Here is a 16,725-nt window from a genome sequence, read left to right as displayed (position 1 = left end):
CACACACACACACACACACACACACACACACACACACACACACACACACACACACCCACACCTCGGCGTATATACCACTGCGCCCACAACCCCCTTTTTCATTCATGCTATATTTACCTACTGTAATTCCAGTACCAGTATGTTTGGGTAAATTGTCCTGACGATTGAGACCAGCGCCACATTTTGTTTATTTAGCAACAAAAAGTTTAATCAAAATGAATGTTATTATACTGTGGATTTTTTTTTGTTCGTAGAATTTATGTGTTTTGAGTTGAAGTGGAATGTGAGGGAGTGAAATACACACTTTCAGGTCAGAATTAGACCAAAATATAGGAACTCTGGATGGCGAATCGTCTCCTGGCTGTGGCAGAGGCGACTCCTGCTGTCTGGTCAGGCAAAAACACGGCGGGAGTAGCGTGTAGCGTAGTGTGGTCCTCCGTGCTCGTCCAAGCGCTTTGCCGATATCCGCCGCCGGCTGGTGTAAAGATGCACCGTGAGGCCCAGTAAAAGGGGAATCGAGTATATCCAAATTGGGGGGAAAACACAAACAGACATGGAAGCCTAAAGTAATGTCAAGTGCATAGTGTAATCAAGTCATAGCACGTATTTACATCAGATTGGTTATTTAAAATTGGCGTAGTCTGAGAAAATATCCACGAAGTCCTGAACCACTCTGTAGCAGAAGTCGTACTGTTCCTGCAAAATAAAAAGGACACTCGGTTACTGCTTAGGAAGATGAACTAGTGGCATACAAACCTCAGACAATATGAATAATGTCTTTAACAGGCATTAAATAAAAAACTGGGCGTGATTAATATGCTAGTCCATCGCCTATAGGTAGAGAATTTAGGGTTCTAGCTTCAGTCCAACAGGACTCGGTCCTCACTAGACACAACTGGCATGTCTGAGGGAGGCAGCGGCCCCTACTGTCTGGTTGAGGATACACAGAGAATAGCTATTCCTCTGTATGTGCAAGGCTTTTTGGCTGGAATAAAGAAGAGTCCATCCAAATTGGGTCAGTGTAAACAGGACAATATTATAACCCTATAAAGACAGATCTGGACTGCAGGTGGGTCAGTGTAGCACCAGCTCGCTGTTATAATGTGATGTGCAGAATGTTTTTATATAAATTCTTACCACAGTCTGGACCATGTGCGGCCTCTGGGTGCGTGAACTCTTGACCGTCTGGAACACGTCCAGCAAGCCCTCAGCTTTAACCCGCTCCAGAATGTTACTGAGGGCGATGAAGGTCCCGGTCCGGCCCGCCCCGGCACTGAACAAACCCACACACACACACACACAGAGGGTCCTTGTAGCACCTTATGAAAAATTAACACTGTTAAGAATGAATGATTGTACGAGTACCTGCAGTGCACCACGATGGGGTGGTTGCCAGATTGCTGCTGCTGTCTCTGCACCGCGGAGATCAGATCGATCATTCCTTTTCCGTCCGACGGGATCCCGACCTCAGGCCAGCCGTGGAAGTGGAAATGCCTGACCAGGCGACTTTGCTTCTCCTGAAAATACACATCAGACTTATAGAAACTCGGACAGTGTGATAAGAAGGAAAGAAAATAATCACCCTTTATACTCCCAACAGCGGAAAATACTCCCAACACTTTCTTAGCTAGAACATAGGAAGGGAACTGGTCTAAACCGGCTAGAACTGGGTTTCGGAGGTCATACGTCATGAAGTTGACGCACTTCTCGTCATGTACGCCACTTTTTAGTATCATTCCACTGTAGCAGTATTCTTGGGATATTGGAATATGACTACTGGCAATCATGCCCTAAATATATCTACACATTAGGGCAGTTGTAGTCTAGTGGTTGAGGTACTAGGACTGAGGACTAGTAATCGAAAGGTCACTGGCTCAAGCCCCACCACTGGCAGGTTGCCACTGTTGGGCCCTTAAGCGAGGCCCTCAACTTACCGGCGCGTACGTGAGCAGGAGATCCCGGAGACTGAACGCCTCGTACTGCACGTCTCTCTTCAGCTCCACGGCGTATTCCCCGAAGGACAGGCTTCCGTCCGCCGGCCAGTACCGGGCGCATTTTTCCTACGGTCAGAAACAGACAAATTACGATGGGTCAGTATTTCACTCCAATCAATCAGGACTGGACCTCATGGTCATCCGTCCAACCAGTTTTCCATATATAGAAAGCAGGCTGTGTTCCGGAAGCTTCTAATTCATGCTGTGTGAAGTGTATCGATTCCTCAATACACTCTTTGTGGAAGCAAAAGTATGTGAGCCCCCTTTGCAAATGTAACAGGCTCTGTGGAATTTCAGAAGTCTCTTCTGGAACTTGTGTCCATGTAAAAACACAAATGCATCTGTCAGGTTAGTAAGCAGAAGGTCGCCAGTTCAAACCCCACTACTGCAAGGTTGCCACTGTGGGTCCTTGAGCAAGGCCCTAAGCCTCAATTCCTGTTCCAAGCATGAATGCCCCTGTGTACAAAGCAAGGTCCATTTTCAGCTTTGATGCTTTCTTGACCAACTTTAGTATTCTTCCATATAAATGCTGTCATCTTTGGACTAAATGGGCACAAATTCCCACAGACATAGTTCAAAGTCTTGTGAGACGCCTTCTCAGAAGAGCGTCTGTTGTTCTAGCTGACAATATCACATAGGAACACTTTGTTTTAATACCATTTGTTTTTGAAATAGGATCAGGTGTCCAAATAATTTTGACCATTTATGTTATTGGGTGCGTTTCGGATAGCTAACGCTATGTACCTGTTCTCGTTCCTTCAGCTCGGTCAGCATGACCACGGAGTGACACTTCCACTCCCACACCATTTGCCAAAAGTCCTGGACGGTGTGGGATAACGGACCCTGAGTGGCGATGAAGTAATCCTTCTGCCTGTAACCCTACACACAGGTAAACACACATTCAGCGTATTACAATAGCCGGGCTTTTCGTTTGCCGCCCCACCACTACCACCTGTCTTTCGGGGTGTCCGGTTACACTGCCCAGCACAGGTGGGTCTTTATGAATTACTTACCAGGTTAGGATTAATAATGGACATAAAAACGGATACTTACATCTATAAAAGATGCGTTTATGTAATCTGTAAATTCTTGGCCTCTCTTCACAGATAATATTACCCTGTTAAAATCATCTGAGGGAGGAAAAAGAAAAATTCATTAGGATGGATGTGTAAATATATATACACTGATCAGCCATAACATTAAAACCACCTCCTTGTTTCTACACTCACTGTCCATTTTATCAGCTCCACTTACCATATAGAAGCACTTTGTAGTTCTACAATTACTGACTGTAGTCCATCTGTTTCTCTACATACATTTTTAGCCTGCTTTCACCCTGTTCTTCAATGGTCAGGACCTCCACAAAGCAGGTATTATTTAGGTGGTGACACTGACATGGTGGTGGTGTGTTAGTGTGTGTTGTGCTGGTATGAGTGAATCAGACACAGCAGCAACAGATGAGCGATCGTCTCTGACTTTACATCTACAAGGTGGACCAACTAGGTAGGAGTGTCTAATAGAGTGGACAGTGAGTGGACACGGTATTTAAAAACTCCAGCAGTGCTGCTGTGTCTGATCCACTCATACCAGCACAACACACACTAACACACCACCACCATGTCAGTGTCACTGGAGTGCTGAGAATGATCCACCACCTAAATAATACCTGCTCTGTGGTGGTCCTGTGGGGGTCCTGACCATTGAAGAACAGCAAGAAAGGGGGCTTACAAAGCATACAGAGAAACAAATGGACTACAGTCAGTAATTGTCGAACTACACAGTGCTTCTATATGGTAAATGGAGCTGATAAAATGGACAGTAATGGTCAGTAGCTGTATGATCCAAACGGATTGAGGCATTTCCTTACATGGAATAATCTGCAGTACTCTGTTTTTCCTCATGTTGGCCGCCAGATTCCCGGTTCTCATGTTCTCCTTCATGATCCGGACGTTGGTCAGCTTCTGCAAGAAAGAAGAACCCAAACGGACGTTACCGGAGTGTCCGGAGAACATGCGTGTAGGATCTGATGTCATAAAGTTGGGCTTCTCTTACTCTGAATTCCTCCTCCAGTCCCACACGGTCCATGTATATATGCGTGCTGTGAAGTCTGTGCAGGTGACCCTCCAGCGAGGACACGTCCAGCTCGGTGTCCCCGTACAGGTAATGCTCCAGCAGCGCCTGATATATGAACGAGTACTGCATCTGCAGGAACAAGAGCAGGAGAGATCTTAGAAAATTACCAAAAGAGTGTGGACTCCACTTGTAATTATGAAGTTTGGGTGTTTTAGCCACGCCCATCAGTAAATGGTGAATGAATTGAATAGTATAAAATATATTATATGCCTAAAACCCCCTGCAGTTCCAGCATGACTGTGGCTTCTTTTGTAAGTCATAGGGCACAAATTTCCATAGTTATACTTCAAAATCTCGTAGAAAGCCTTCCCAAAAAGAATAGAGGCTGTTATAGTCACAAACACTGTATAGCGTAGCCCCCCACTTCCCTAGTAGATGTACCCCCCCTCCCCCCGGTAGATTTATACCAAGATTAATACCACCTTCCCTGGTAGATGGTAAACTTAGCTGCCCCCCTTCCATGGTAGATTTAGCCCCCACTTTCCTGGTAGATTCACCCCCCACACACACACTTCCACGGTAGATTTACCCCCACCAACCTCCTCCCTGGTAGATTTACCCCCCCCCCACCCTTCAAAATAAGACACCTCAGTAGGCAGCAGTCTAAGGCAACTTATGGTCATACAGCATGCCACCGTTAGCAGAAGGTCTCACGTCTGTCTGGACGAGCTGGCACCGCTGATTTCGTATCCGGGACACGGACGCGAAGACGTCCACCCTGCCCTCCGCGTGCATCATGTTCATCATGGCGTCGATCACGATGAACGTCCCGGTTCTACCGACCCCGGCGCTGGATACGAAAGAATCGAATCAGATGTATGTAATGCTGTAAAAAAGTATTTGCCCCCCAGATTTCCTCTATTGGGACCCCAATCTCACCTGAGTAGGGTATATTTTCCTGATACATGATCCCTCCGACCCCTTATTATTCCCCCATACTTCGGTGGATTCATGCATGAGGCCAGTCTTGCACATGGAGAGTCACACCTAGATCTCAGCATTCCTCCGTTTCTGTACAGACGGCTCGGGCTACTAACCAGGGACCTTACACAGTGTCGAGGACCCGGTCCACCTTTTTTTCCCACCCAATTTTGTCTGCTGCAGGTATTAGTCAATTGTGCCCGCTAGGGGGGCGTCCAGCCGCAAAGCTGAGATTCAAACACGGTAAGCTTTGTTTACGGTAAGCTTTGTTTGTTCTGCCTGAGTCGCTTTTACTGCGTCATATCAAACAGTTCGTCTCATTGGAGGCACTTTGAAAAGGTTAGTGGCAAACTGGGTCATGGTTCAATCAATCACAGACAGATGACCAGACGTTCTCCTTCAGAAACGTCCAGTAAAGATAATTTAAGGTTCTCAAGCCCTCAAGCTTACCTGCAGTGGACTATTATGGGTCCGGCGTGCGCTGGGTTAACAGTCTTGACCTTCTTGAGGAACTTGAGCATGCCGATAGGGGAGAGCGGGACCCCGAAATCGGGCCAGCTGGTGAAGTGGAGCTGGGTAATCGACCTCTGGGATCTGCAGCCGTCCGCAGCGTGCTAACGTTCACACAGAATGTTAGTGTTAATACTTGTGTATGTGTGACTAAGAGTTTGTGGACACTTGTTCTAATCCTTGCGTTCGTTTGTTTGTGCCAACAGTTTAGGGAAAAGCCTTTTTTGCTTGTGAATGACTGGGATGCTCCGCACCCCGCTGTTCACTCAATAGGCACAAATTCCCACACACAAATATTAACTCACACAGTGTTAAAACAGAATGTCCAACATAGTCAGGGGTTCAAATACATTTGCGCTCACGTTTTGCACACAGAACTTTCTAACGGTGTAGTCCACCAGCACCGTGACGTCCTCCACGGCCACCCTGACACACCCGTACCTCCAGCAACCCTGGTCAGGCCAGTACTGGCAGCACTTCTCCTAAAAAAGACCGAACAATTAGATCAGATTAATATAAATGTGCAGTATTATTCAAAATAAAAAGATTCAGCAGGAAATCGCCGTCTTTACGTACCTCTTTTCGCTCTCGCGTGTTGGTCAGCATGACTATGGTGGCGGATTTCTGCTCCCAAACCATCCTCCAGAAATCGGCCACCGTCTCCGGTTTCGGCCCTGCGACCGGAGAGATCCGGAGAGATCCGTGTTTCCATATACATTTTAAGAAACTTTTAGTAATTCAGTGGGAATTTTCTAACATTTTTATATCATTGAACTACTAGGCCAGGCAAATGGTGTGTAGAGAATAGCACCAACTGCTGTTCTAAACATTTTGTATGTAATCAGTCGTCATGTATCTCAGTGTTTCCCAAACTTTATTGCACCACGGACCGGTTTCATATAAGATATAATTCGCTGAAACGAGATGATGCTCCCACCTAGGGGTGATTGGAGAAAATAACACCCAAAATAGAGGCAGTGAAAACTGCTTTTCTAGCGATCTCTCCTCATTCTTTCTGTGTGGCCCAGTAATAAATAGCCCACGGACCGGCGCGGTGGTTGGGGACCACTGATGTATCTGATTTGACACACCACAGCATTGTAAAATTTGCTTGTTTAAACACTTACAAGCCATATTAGCACTTCAAGTTACATATGGCCGCTTAGGTGGCGCAGTGGTAAAACACGCTTGCACACCAGAGCTGACATTTAGACCTTGTCGGTTCGAAACTCACGCAGCTACATGAACAACGATTGGCTGTTGTTCATAGGGTAGGATAAACCAGATAGGGACTCCTCATAACTGAGCGAATTACGACCTCTGCACAGAGACGAGGGATAATGGGATCAGGGTGTGGCTCTGTATATTTGGTATATTTGCCTGGCATACGCTCCCTCTGATGCGAGTCACACGCTGATCTCAGCATTCCTCCACTGGACTGCGATCGGTACTGGACAGCGATCGGGGTCCCCAGCAGTGAAAGACTAATTGGCTACGTTAAGTTTTGCATACATAAAATAAGTATGGAAAGATTCTGCTTACCTTGAGTGGCGATGAATTTGTTCTTTTCCCTGTAACCCTAGACGTAACAAAATAGTAGCATATTAAATTCTGCGTATCCGAAAATTCAGAGCAAGTCTCAAAGGGCTGCGCATTTGTAATGGTTTGATTTATTATTCCATAAGTAATAAACAGGGGCGGTACTCACATCTATGAATGAGGCGTTAATGTAGTCCGAGTATGTACGCTCATCTGTGTGTGAAAGCAACACTCTGGAATGATCGTCTGTTAACAAAAATAAACCTAATCAATTGACGGTATACTGCAACTGTACTGTACGTCACTTTGGATAAAGTCATCAATGTAATTTTCTAGGCAGTTGTAGCCTAGTGGTTAAGGTACTGGACTAGTAAGCAGAAGGTTGCTGGTTTAAGCCCCACCACTGCCAGGTTGCTGCCGTTGGGCCCTTGAGCAAGGCCCTTAACCCTCAATTGCTCAGACTGTATACTGTAACTGTACTGTACGTCACTTTGGATAAAGGCATCAATGTAGTTTTTTAGGCAGTTGTAGCCTAGTGGTTAAGGTACTGGACTAGTAATCCAGAGGTCGCTGGTTCAAACCCCACCACTGCCAGGTTGCCACTGTTAGGCCCTTGAGCAAGGCCCTTAACCCTTAATTGCTTAGACTGTATAATGTAAGTAGCTTTGGATAAACCTAGTGGTTAAGGTACTGGACTAGTAAGCAGAAGGTTGCTGGTTTAAGCCCCACCACTGCCAGGTTGCTGCCGTTGGGCCCTTGAGCAAGGCCCTTAACCCTCAATTGCTCAGACTGTATACTGTAACTGTAATGTACGTCACTTTGGATAAAGGCATCAATGTAGTTTTTTAGGCAGTTGTAGCCTAGTGGTTAAGGTACTGGACTAGTAATCCAGAGGTCGCTGGTTCAAACCCCACCACTGCCAGGTTGCCACTGTTGGGCCCTTGAGCAAGGCCCTTAACCCTTAATTGCTTAGAGTGTATAATGTAAGTAGCTTTGGATAAACGCGTCTGCTAAATGTTGTAGCCTAGTGGTTAAGGTACTGGACTAGTAATCCAGAGGTTGCTGGTTCAAACCCCACCACTGCCAGGTTGCCACTGTTGGGCCCTTGAGCAAGTTGCTTAGACTGTATAATGTAAGTCGGGCTCTAAATTAATGCAAAACAAGCTCACGGTCAGGCGTCCAGGTTCTTATACTCACAGGGCAGTATGTTGGGATATCTGTTCTTGTCCCTGTTCTCCTCTCGGCTCGCCTCCTCGAACGTCCCGCGACCGAACCCGCACGGCAGAGACTGCGGAGGAAATGGTAAAGCGGGTCGCGTGAGCATGTCGTAAAGAAAGAAAGGTATCTGAGTAAAGCAGTGTCGCCTTACAGCAAGAAGGTCCTGGGTTCGATCCCCAGGTGGTCTTGGAGTTTGCATGTTGTGTCTGTGTGGGTTTCCTCCCACAGTCCAAAAACATGCAGTCAGGTTAATTGGAGACACTGAATTGCCCTATAGGTGAATGTGTGTGTGTGTGTGTGTGTTACTGTGTGCCTTGTGCCCATTGAAAAGCTGGAATAAGCTTTTCCTGTCCTGTCATGAATGTAACCAAAGTGTAAAAACATGATGTTAAAATCCTAATAAATAAATAAACAACTCACGTTAAACTCCTCTCTGAACAGCTTGCCATCGTCCGCCATGCGCAGGCGGTACTCCTCCTCCAGGGAGTCCAGCGGGATGGGGAAGTAATGCTTGGACGGAGATGGAGATCTGGGCAGGAGCACCACGGTCTGGTCTGAGGGACGGAAATAGACGCGGCACGGCAGTGAATGTGGGTCAGGTTTTGAGGTAAGCGAGTTTCTAACACTATAACTAGGGCCCTGCATGGCAGTCATTAAATCACACTCATAAATTAATGATAGAATCAATGGAAGTCACACAGCCACAGCAGTCGCTAACAAATGTAATGACTCGATTATATCAAGGAAATTAGATGCTTTCAACTTTGCAGCAACAGTTTAGGAAAGGCCCTTTCCCGCTCCAGCATGCTTTTTAAATACTGCTCTGGAATAAACTGGTACATCAATCAAGTCTAACATCAGTGCCCAGTAATGAGAATGAATGGGCACAAGTTACCACAGACATACTTCTAAGGAGCGGCTGCTGTTCTAGCTGTAAAGATCACACAAAGGTCACTCTGGTTTAATATTTCAATAGCATTTGTTATTGAAATGAAATGAAGTTCCAGCATCTTTACTAATATTTGCTTAATCTCCCCCTCGTTTGCATATCAATAAAGGTGAAAAAGCTGTGTACACGATGTGTAAGTAATGCGTTTAGGCTGGTGTATGTGGTATCAAGTAGGGAAAAAACTGTATGGATGTAGCTTGGTCCGCCAGGAAGCCATTAGGAACTAAGCTCATGCTCAGGAGTCCAAATAATTTTGGAATTTAGTCTAAAATGAGGTGACGTTTTTGTGTCTTTACTATTTTTTATTCAATTTCCCCCTCGTTTGTGAATGTACCTTGATCCTCCAGGAAGCCATTAGGAAGCAAGCTCATGCTCAAGAGTCCAAATAATCTTGGATGTTTAGTGTAAAATAAAGTGCAGTTCCAGAAACTTTACTATTTTTTATCCAGTTTCCCCCTCGTTTGCATATCCAGTAGGGACAAATACAGTGTGGACGTACCTTGATCCTCCAGAAATCCATTAGATAACAAGCTCATGCTCAGGAGTCCAAATAGTTTTGGACGTTTAGTGTAAAACAGAGTGCAGTTCCAGCATCTTTACTATTTTTTGTCCAGTTTCCTCCTCGTTTACATATCAATAATGAAAAGCTGTGTACACGATGTGTAACAGTGCATTTAGACAGGGAACCACTGTGGACGTACCTTGATCCTCCAGAAATCCATTAGGTAGCTTTTTGTCGACCGAAGTGACGAGATCCTTCCTCTGGTGTCTGAACCTGCACGATGGGAAAAACAAACAAACATTAAAAACAAGCTGATCGACACGTCGTAGGAACACGGACGAAGAGTAACAACAAACACCATCTAAAGCTGTTCTTTCTCATGGGAGAGGGAGCTGTGATGCCGTGCAGCAGCTGAAAGCTAATAGCAAGGGCTAGCGCGACTGCTGGACGTTTTTAATGCTCGGACAGCTGTTGGACTGGCTGGGACAAGCCGCACACACACACACACAACAGGGCCCTTTGTTCAGCGAAATAGCAGCACATTGAATTGCTGTTATAAACATTTATATATTGTATATTTTTCCTATTTTCAATCCAGTTATAGCTGAAGTCCAAAGTTTGCAGACACTTCTAAGAGAAACATCCACTACTTCAGCGTGAGCTTGTTGAATATCCATAGGTACCATAGGCACTGGGCTTTGCAGCTATAACAGACTCCACCCTAGCCAGTTGGAATCTCAGCTTTGGGCAACTATATGGTATTCCTTATAACCACTGCGATTAAGACCTCCACCAGCCCAAAGACGGGGGATAATGGAGATTCTTCGTGCGCGATACAGATCTCCATACAAAACCCTCCTCGTGCAGGTGAAAAAAATGGGTCGGCTAGTGTCGGAGGGGGCGTGTCTTAAATACAGTCAAGGGTGAAGGTCAGAATATAATGGTTAGAGGAAAAGTCACAAATAATATACAGTGTATCACAAAAGTGAGTACACCCCTCACATTTCTGCAGATATTTAAGTATATCTTTTCATAGGACAACACTGACAAAATGACACTTTGACACAATGAAAAGAAGTCTGTGTGCAGCTTATATAACAGTGTAAATTTATTCTTCCCTCAAAATAACTCAATATACAGCCATTAATGTCTAAACCACCGGCAACAAAAGTGAGTACACCCCTAAGAGACTACACCCCTAAATGTCCAAATTGAGCACTGCTTGTCATTTTCCCTCCAAAATGTCATGTGATTTGTTAGTGTTACTAGGTCTCAGGTGTTCATAGGGAGCAGGTGTGTTCAATTTAGTAGTACAGCTCTCACACTCTCTCATACTGGTCACTGAAAGTTCCAACATGGCACCTCATGGCAAAGAACTCTCTGAGGATCTTAAAAGACGAATTGTTGCGCTACATGAAGATGGCCAAGTCTACAAGAAGATTGCCAACACCCTGAAACTGAGCTGCAGCACAGTGGCCAAGATCATCCAGCGTTTTAAAAGAGCAGGGTCCACTCAGAACAGACCTCGCGTTGGTCGTCCAAAGAAGCTGAGTGCACGTGCTCAGCGTCACATGCAACTGCTGTCTTTGAAAGATAGGCGCAGGAGTGCTGTCAGCATTGCTGCAGAGATTGAAAAGGCGGGAGGTCAGCCTGTCAGTGCTCAGACCATACGCCGCACACTACATCAAATTGGTCTGCATGGCTGTCACCCCAGAAGGAAGCCTCTTCTGAAGTCTCTACACAAGAAAGCCCGCAAACAGTTTGCTGAAGACATGTCAACAAAGGACATGGATTACTGGAACCATGTCCTATGGTCTGATGAGACCAAGATTAATTTGTTTGGTTCAGATGGTCTCAAGCATGTGTGGCGGCAATCAGGTGAGGAGTACAAAGATAAGTGTGTCATGCCTACAGTCAAGCATGGTGGTGGGAATGCCATGGTCTGGGGCTTCATGAGTGCAGCAGGTGTTGGGGAGTTACATTTCATTGAGGGACACATGAACTCCAATATGTACTGTGAAATACTAAAGCAGAGCATGATCCCCTCCCTCCGGAAACTGGGTCGCAGGGCAGTGTTCCAGCATGATAATGACCCCAAACACACCTCTAAGACGACCACTGCTTTATTGAAGAGGCTGAGGGTAAAGGTGATGGACTGGCCAAGCATGTCTCCAGACCTAAACCCAATAGAACATCTTTGGGGCATCCTCAAGCGGAAGGTGGAGGAGTGCAAAGTCTCGAATATCTGCCAGCTCCGTGATGTCGTCATGGAGGAGTGGAAAAGCATTCCAGTGGCAACCTGTGAAGCTCTGGTAAACTCCATGCCCAGGAGAGTTAAGGCAGTTCTGGGAAATAATGGTGGCCACACAAAATATTGACACTTCAGGAACTTTCACTAAGGGGTGTACTCACTTTTGTTGCCGGTGGTTTAGACATTAATGGCTGTATATTGAGTTATTTTGAGGGAAGAATAAATTTACACTGTTATATAAGCTGCACACAGACTACTTTTCATTGTGTCAAAGTGTCATTTTGTCAGTGTTGTCCCATGAAAAGATATACTTAAATATCTGCAGAAATGTGAGGGGTGTACTCACTTTTGTGATACACTGTATATATATATATATGTGTGTGTATATATAAAATAGTTAGTGGAAAAGTCATATATATATATATATATATATACAGTATATATACTGTATATATACACACACACACACACACAGTTAAACTGCTGCAGTTCCCGCCATCAGCTCTTTACCTCCAGATTGAATCAAACCTCACTAATGTCATTTATTAACACTAATTCTAACCCTGTATGCCCTGTGTGTGGTGTACCTGAGCAGGTAAGCTGTGAGCAGGACGAGGATGAGCAGGAGAAGCAAGATAACGAGGGCAGAGGGCAGAACGTGCGGACCCTGAGGAGCAGGAGGCCCTGAGAAGAAGAAGCAACAAAACACGGGTGTTAAAAATGACAAAGATCAGCAATTAGAAGAACAGAAGAACTGACTGGACTTGCCTACGGTCCAGTTGGCGTGTGCGCTGCTGTTGGAGACAGAATGTGCGGCCACCAGGAACAGGACCATCGCGACTGGACGCAACAAGAGGGAAGAACGGTGAGTGGAAAAATCATAAACATACAGTGATTGATTGATTTGGGTGGTGCAGCACTAAGGTGTGTTGCACAAGTTGGGTCCTAAGCCTGCACAGACCACCTGTGGGATGAATTGGCATGTTGACAGTGACCCAGGTATCCTCATCCAGCTTCAGTGCCCGGAATCCCTAGTGAATATGTATATTGAGGGAGGGAGGGATTTGAGGATACCCCCCTCCCCAAGTGTGTGTGTGTGTGTGTGTGTGTGTGTGTGTGTGTGTGTATGTGTGTGTATATACGTATATAGAGTGATTACTGCCTCGATTTACTAAGACTGCTTGTAAGCCAGTAACGTCAGACATTACATAGACAGATCACTCTATTAATCCCAAAGGAAGAGGTGGAGAACCCAGAACGCTCCACCTGGGAATGGAACCCATGACCTTCTTGCTGTTAGTTCACCGTACCACCGTGCCCCCATTATTACATGATGTTATACCTAATAAGCTAATAAGTAAGGAGTTCCATTTCATCTCGCTATTTATAGACTCGTCTCAGGAGAAGTACCGTCTCTTAGGACATTTCGGATATAATTCCAGTGCTAAAAATATCTGTGATGGCAGGAAAACTGGGACAGAACAAAAGGTAATAAAAAAATATAAATCTATGTGTATATCTGATATGTAACAGTAGTGTTTGTTGTTGTGAGTAAGACCTTCATTCATTTATTCTGTGGACTATTCATCAAAAGGTCACTGGTTCAAGCCTCACCACTGCCAGGTTGCCACTGTTGGACCCTTGAGCAAGGCCCTTAACCATTAATTGCTTACACAATAGACTGTCTCAGTACTGTAGGTCACTTTGGATACAAGCATGAGGTAAGTTTTGATTGTGGGTCATTTAAGACGTTTTCTTTAATGCTTTTTGGTACATGACTACTGGGATTTGCTTCCTGAACTCCCTGGTTTGAATCTCGGCTCTGCTACCGGTCGGCTGGGCACCATCTAGCATTGGCACAAATAGACAGAAGTGTGTCGCTCTCCGTACGCTATACTGCTCTCTGTGAGACCCCGTCCAGGCATATGTCCATATGTCCATCTCAGCTGTACTATCTACTATCAGCCAGTCGGGCACCTATACAGACACACGATTGGCTGTTTGACTGCGGCTGATTACAGATAAGCATTTGATAATCATTAATAAAGTCAAGTCCTGGCTCATAGTTGGCATTCTAATTCATCCCAGATGTATTGCATTAGGGTTGATATCAAAATTTGACTGATGTGCAGGTCAGTCAAATAATTCATCCAAGTTCTTTAACCCAGGTGGCACACCAGTGCTGGGATTCTGAACTCCCTGGGTCGATTCTCGGCTCTGCATCCGGTTGGCTGGGCGCCATCTAGCGTGCACAATTGGTGGTGCCTACAGCAAACAAAATTGGCCATCGGTCTGCTGGGTGGGAAAAAACAGGGCTAATAGGTAAGCGTGGAAAAGTCGACAGTGACCCAAGTCTCCTCGTCCAACGTCAGTGGCCTTGAATAGGCACAAACTTCTACAGACTGGGGTTTTAGAACGGGATGTCCAAATAGCTCATGGTCAGATGTCCACATGACAAAAACTGCAACAACTGGGTCACAGGTTCCCACCCTTATAAATAATGACCCACATGATACTTACAGATGTTGGTCCAAACCAGTAATGCAGATAATTTCTGTCCAATCGTTTTGTCTGGTCACTCCAGGGTGAAGATCATCATCCTGTCCAGTTCGGATATGACAGTCATAGCCAAGCAGCCCTAACAAATGAACGACAGCAAGATCAATACCGGAAGATGGCTTTACACTATATTTACCACACAAGACTGAGGTATGTGACCACCTGATCATGAGATTGTTGGACCTACTGTTCCATACATACTATAACCAACCATGTTCTTTTAACTGAATTGGCATAAATTCCCACGGGCATACTTTAAAATCTTGTGGAAAGCTATTCCAAAAAAGTCAATGGCTTCTAAAAGAGGGTGATAGTGCCACTTTATTAATGCCCATGGTTTTGAATTAGAGTGTCAAACAAGCTCATTGTAAGGTGTTCAGATACTTTTGGCCATATAGTGTATATAGATGGACTCACGTATGCAATTACTATTAGGGGGTCAGACTAGCACCGCATCCACCGGCAGTGAATTTTTACAGAGAGCCGTACAGCGTACGGAGGACCACACTGTGATCCATGTGTTCCTTTATTAATCTATAGCAGCGATCCATAATGATGCCAATGGATTTTAAACAGTATGTTGTACATTCAACAAGCTTATGGTCAGGCGTCCACATACTTTTGGTCTTGTAGTGAAGCTATTAGATCAGTCTGCAGTAGAAATGATCTATTCCAAATTTATTAACCAGCTAAAGTAACATATTCAAATATAGTTCAAAATCAAAATACCTTTACAATGAGTAGAATAAACTATATGATCAAAAGTATGTGGACACCTGACCATGACCTTGCCTTTCCAAAACCATGTAGATTAATATGAAAGTGCCCTCCTCATGTATGCAGGCTGTACTCTTTGACTAGATTAATGTGTCTGTGGGAATTTGTACACTAAATGATCAAAAATATGTGGACACCTGACAATGACCCTGTCTTACATCCCATTCCAAAACCAAGTGCTTTCCCCATTTTTACAGCCTTTATGCTTCGACAAGATTTTGGTGTGTGTCTGTGGGAATTTGTAACCATTTAGTTAAAGGAGCATACATAGAAGGCCTGAATAGCAGTCAACGTTCCGATTCATGCCCAAGGTGTGTTAATAAGCTTGATAAAGCACTGAAGATGCTCCACATCAAATGTGTCAACAATAGGTGTGGCTGAAACACCTGAATGCAATCATTAGGAGGGGTGTCCACATACTTCTGGCCATGTTGCCTGCCCCACTAAGCTCAGTCTATAAGGCATTTCGTGGGCTATTTAAATGACAGAAATATGCAATGACATGAATGACAGCATGAAACAAGATGCAAATGGTAACGTGCTAGTAAGAATCAAAACCTATTCGCATGCACATAGTGTAAATACTGCATTTATAATTCGGATTATATTTTAAATCCGAATTAAATAATAAGGCCTGATGTAAAAAGCCTAATCCTGATTCTGCACGCGCATCCACACAAATACAATCAACACACGAGATAATAAACAGCTCCATGATCTCTAGCATCTCAAATGCATTCGATTCTTCTTACCGTTCTGGTCCTTCCACAAGATGATGCTCAGTACGAAGCTGGAATGAAGCGCAGTGCAGCCTTTTAATATTATTTAATATTATTTTATTATAAAAAGCAGATTTTTGTAACCGCTCGTGCTCATTTGCAGAGCTGCACGCGCCGATGCTTTCGCCGCGTCGCGAGCGCTACCTCGCGCTGCGTCATCGTCATAACGTCCCCAGTGCTCCCAGTAGCCTACAGCACAGGATGCGAGTATACCATGTGGAGCCCTAACCCATGGAATACACACCCTCCTTGCAGCTATAACAGGCTTTCCTCAGAGTTTGTGTGTCTGTAGGAATTCGTGCATTAAAGTCAGCATTCCAGTTCATCTCATAGGTGTTCTACAGGGTTGAGATCAGGTGGAGATTTTAAAGCAGGGCCATTCTTACAGTATTCCTTAATAGTGTTTAGGACGGACGACCACGTTTTGTAAAATGCTTTTCCAGTTTGCCCAAGAGCTCCTGGTGCCACCAGTTGTGGGTAGGCGGAGAGGGAAGCTTCCATCTCATCAGAATGGCACGTCTGGCCAGTAGGGTACTTCATGCTATTAAAATGTGGACAGTGTTACTGAGCCCATGCCTGTTATGTACCTGGTA

General features: G+C 45.0%; 1 protein-coding gene and 2 non-coding genes across 3 annotated transcripts; 2 read left to right on the top strand and 1 right to left on the bottom strand.

Annotated features, from left to right (window-relative positions):
• Nucleotides 1-177: 177 nt before the first annotated feature.
• On the bottom strand, nucleotides 178-16,149 carry ptpreb (protein tyrosine phosphatase receptor type Eb). The gene is made up of 21 exons (XM_063006724.1): nucleotides 16,106-16,149; nucleotides 14,538-14,655; nucleotides 12,786-12,857; nucleotides 12,605-12,701; nucleotides 9,966-10,039; nucleotides 8,736-8,869; nucleotides 8,295-8,385; nucleotides 7,267-7,343; nucleotides 7,101-7,137; nucleotides 6,135-6,232; nucleotides 5,921-6,040; nucleotides 5,499-5,662; nucleotides 4,782-4,917; nucleotides 4,047-4,196; nucleotides 3,862-3,955; nucleotides 3,048-3,124; nucleotides 2,739-2,873; nucleotides 1,935-2,060; nucleotides 1,366-1,517; nucleotides 1,138-1,273; nucleotides 178-696 (listed from the first exon to the last, which is right to left on the bottom strand). Exons 3-21 carry the CDS (start codon nucleotides 12,850-12,852, stop codon nucleotides 622-624), a joined length of 2,040 nt encoding a protein of 679 aa, XP_062862794.1. The 5' UTR covers nucleotides 12,853-12,857; nucleotides 14,538-14,655; nucleotides 16,106-16,149; the 3' UTR covers nucleotides 178-621.
• Nucleotides 7,618-7,691, top strand: trnat-agu (transfer RNA threonine (anticodon AGU)). Its single transcript has one exon. It is a non-coding gene; the product is annotated as a tRNA-Thr (tRNA).
• Nucleotides 7,946-8,019, top strand: trnat-agu (transfer RNA threonine (anticodon AGU)). Its single transcript has one exon. It is a non-coding gene; the product is annotated as a tRNA-Thr (tRNA).
• Nucleotides 16,150-16,725: the final 576 nt, after the last annotated feature.

This window comes from Trichomycterus rosablanca, chromosome 13 (assembly GCF_030014385.1).
Source record: "Trichomycterus rosablanca isolate fTriRos1 chromosome 13, fTriRos1.hap1, whole genome shotgun sequence".
Classification (NCBI taxonomy): domain Eukaryota; kingdom Metazoa; phylum Chordata; class Actinopteri; order Siluriformes; family Trichomycteridae; genus Trichomycterus; species Trichomycterus rosablanca.
The sequence above is the reverse complement of the archived record's forward strand: the minus strand, read 5'-3'. Positions and strand labels throughout refer to the sequence as shown.

Coding starts and splice junctions, on each gene's coding strand:
- ptpreb (XM_063006724.1), bottom strand. CDS start 12,852: ATGGTCCTGTTCCTGGTGGCCGCACATTCTGTCTCCAACAGCAGCGCA. Junction 12,702..12,785: donor ACACGCCAACTGGACCGTAG/GCAAGTCCAGTC, acceptor TCTTCTTCTCAG/GGCCTCCTGCTCCTCAGGGT. Junction 2,061..2,738: donor AGCTGAAGGAACGAGAACAG/GTACATAGCGTT, acceptor TTCTGACCGTAG/GAAAAATGCGCCCGGTACTG.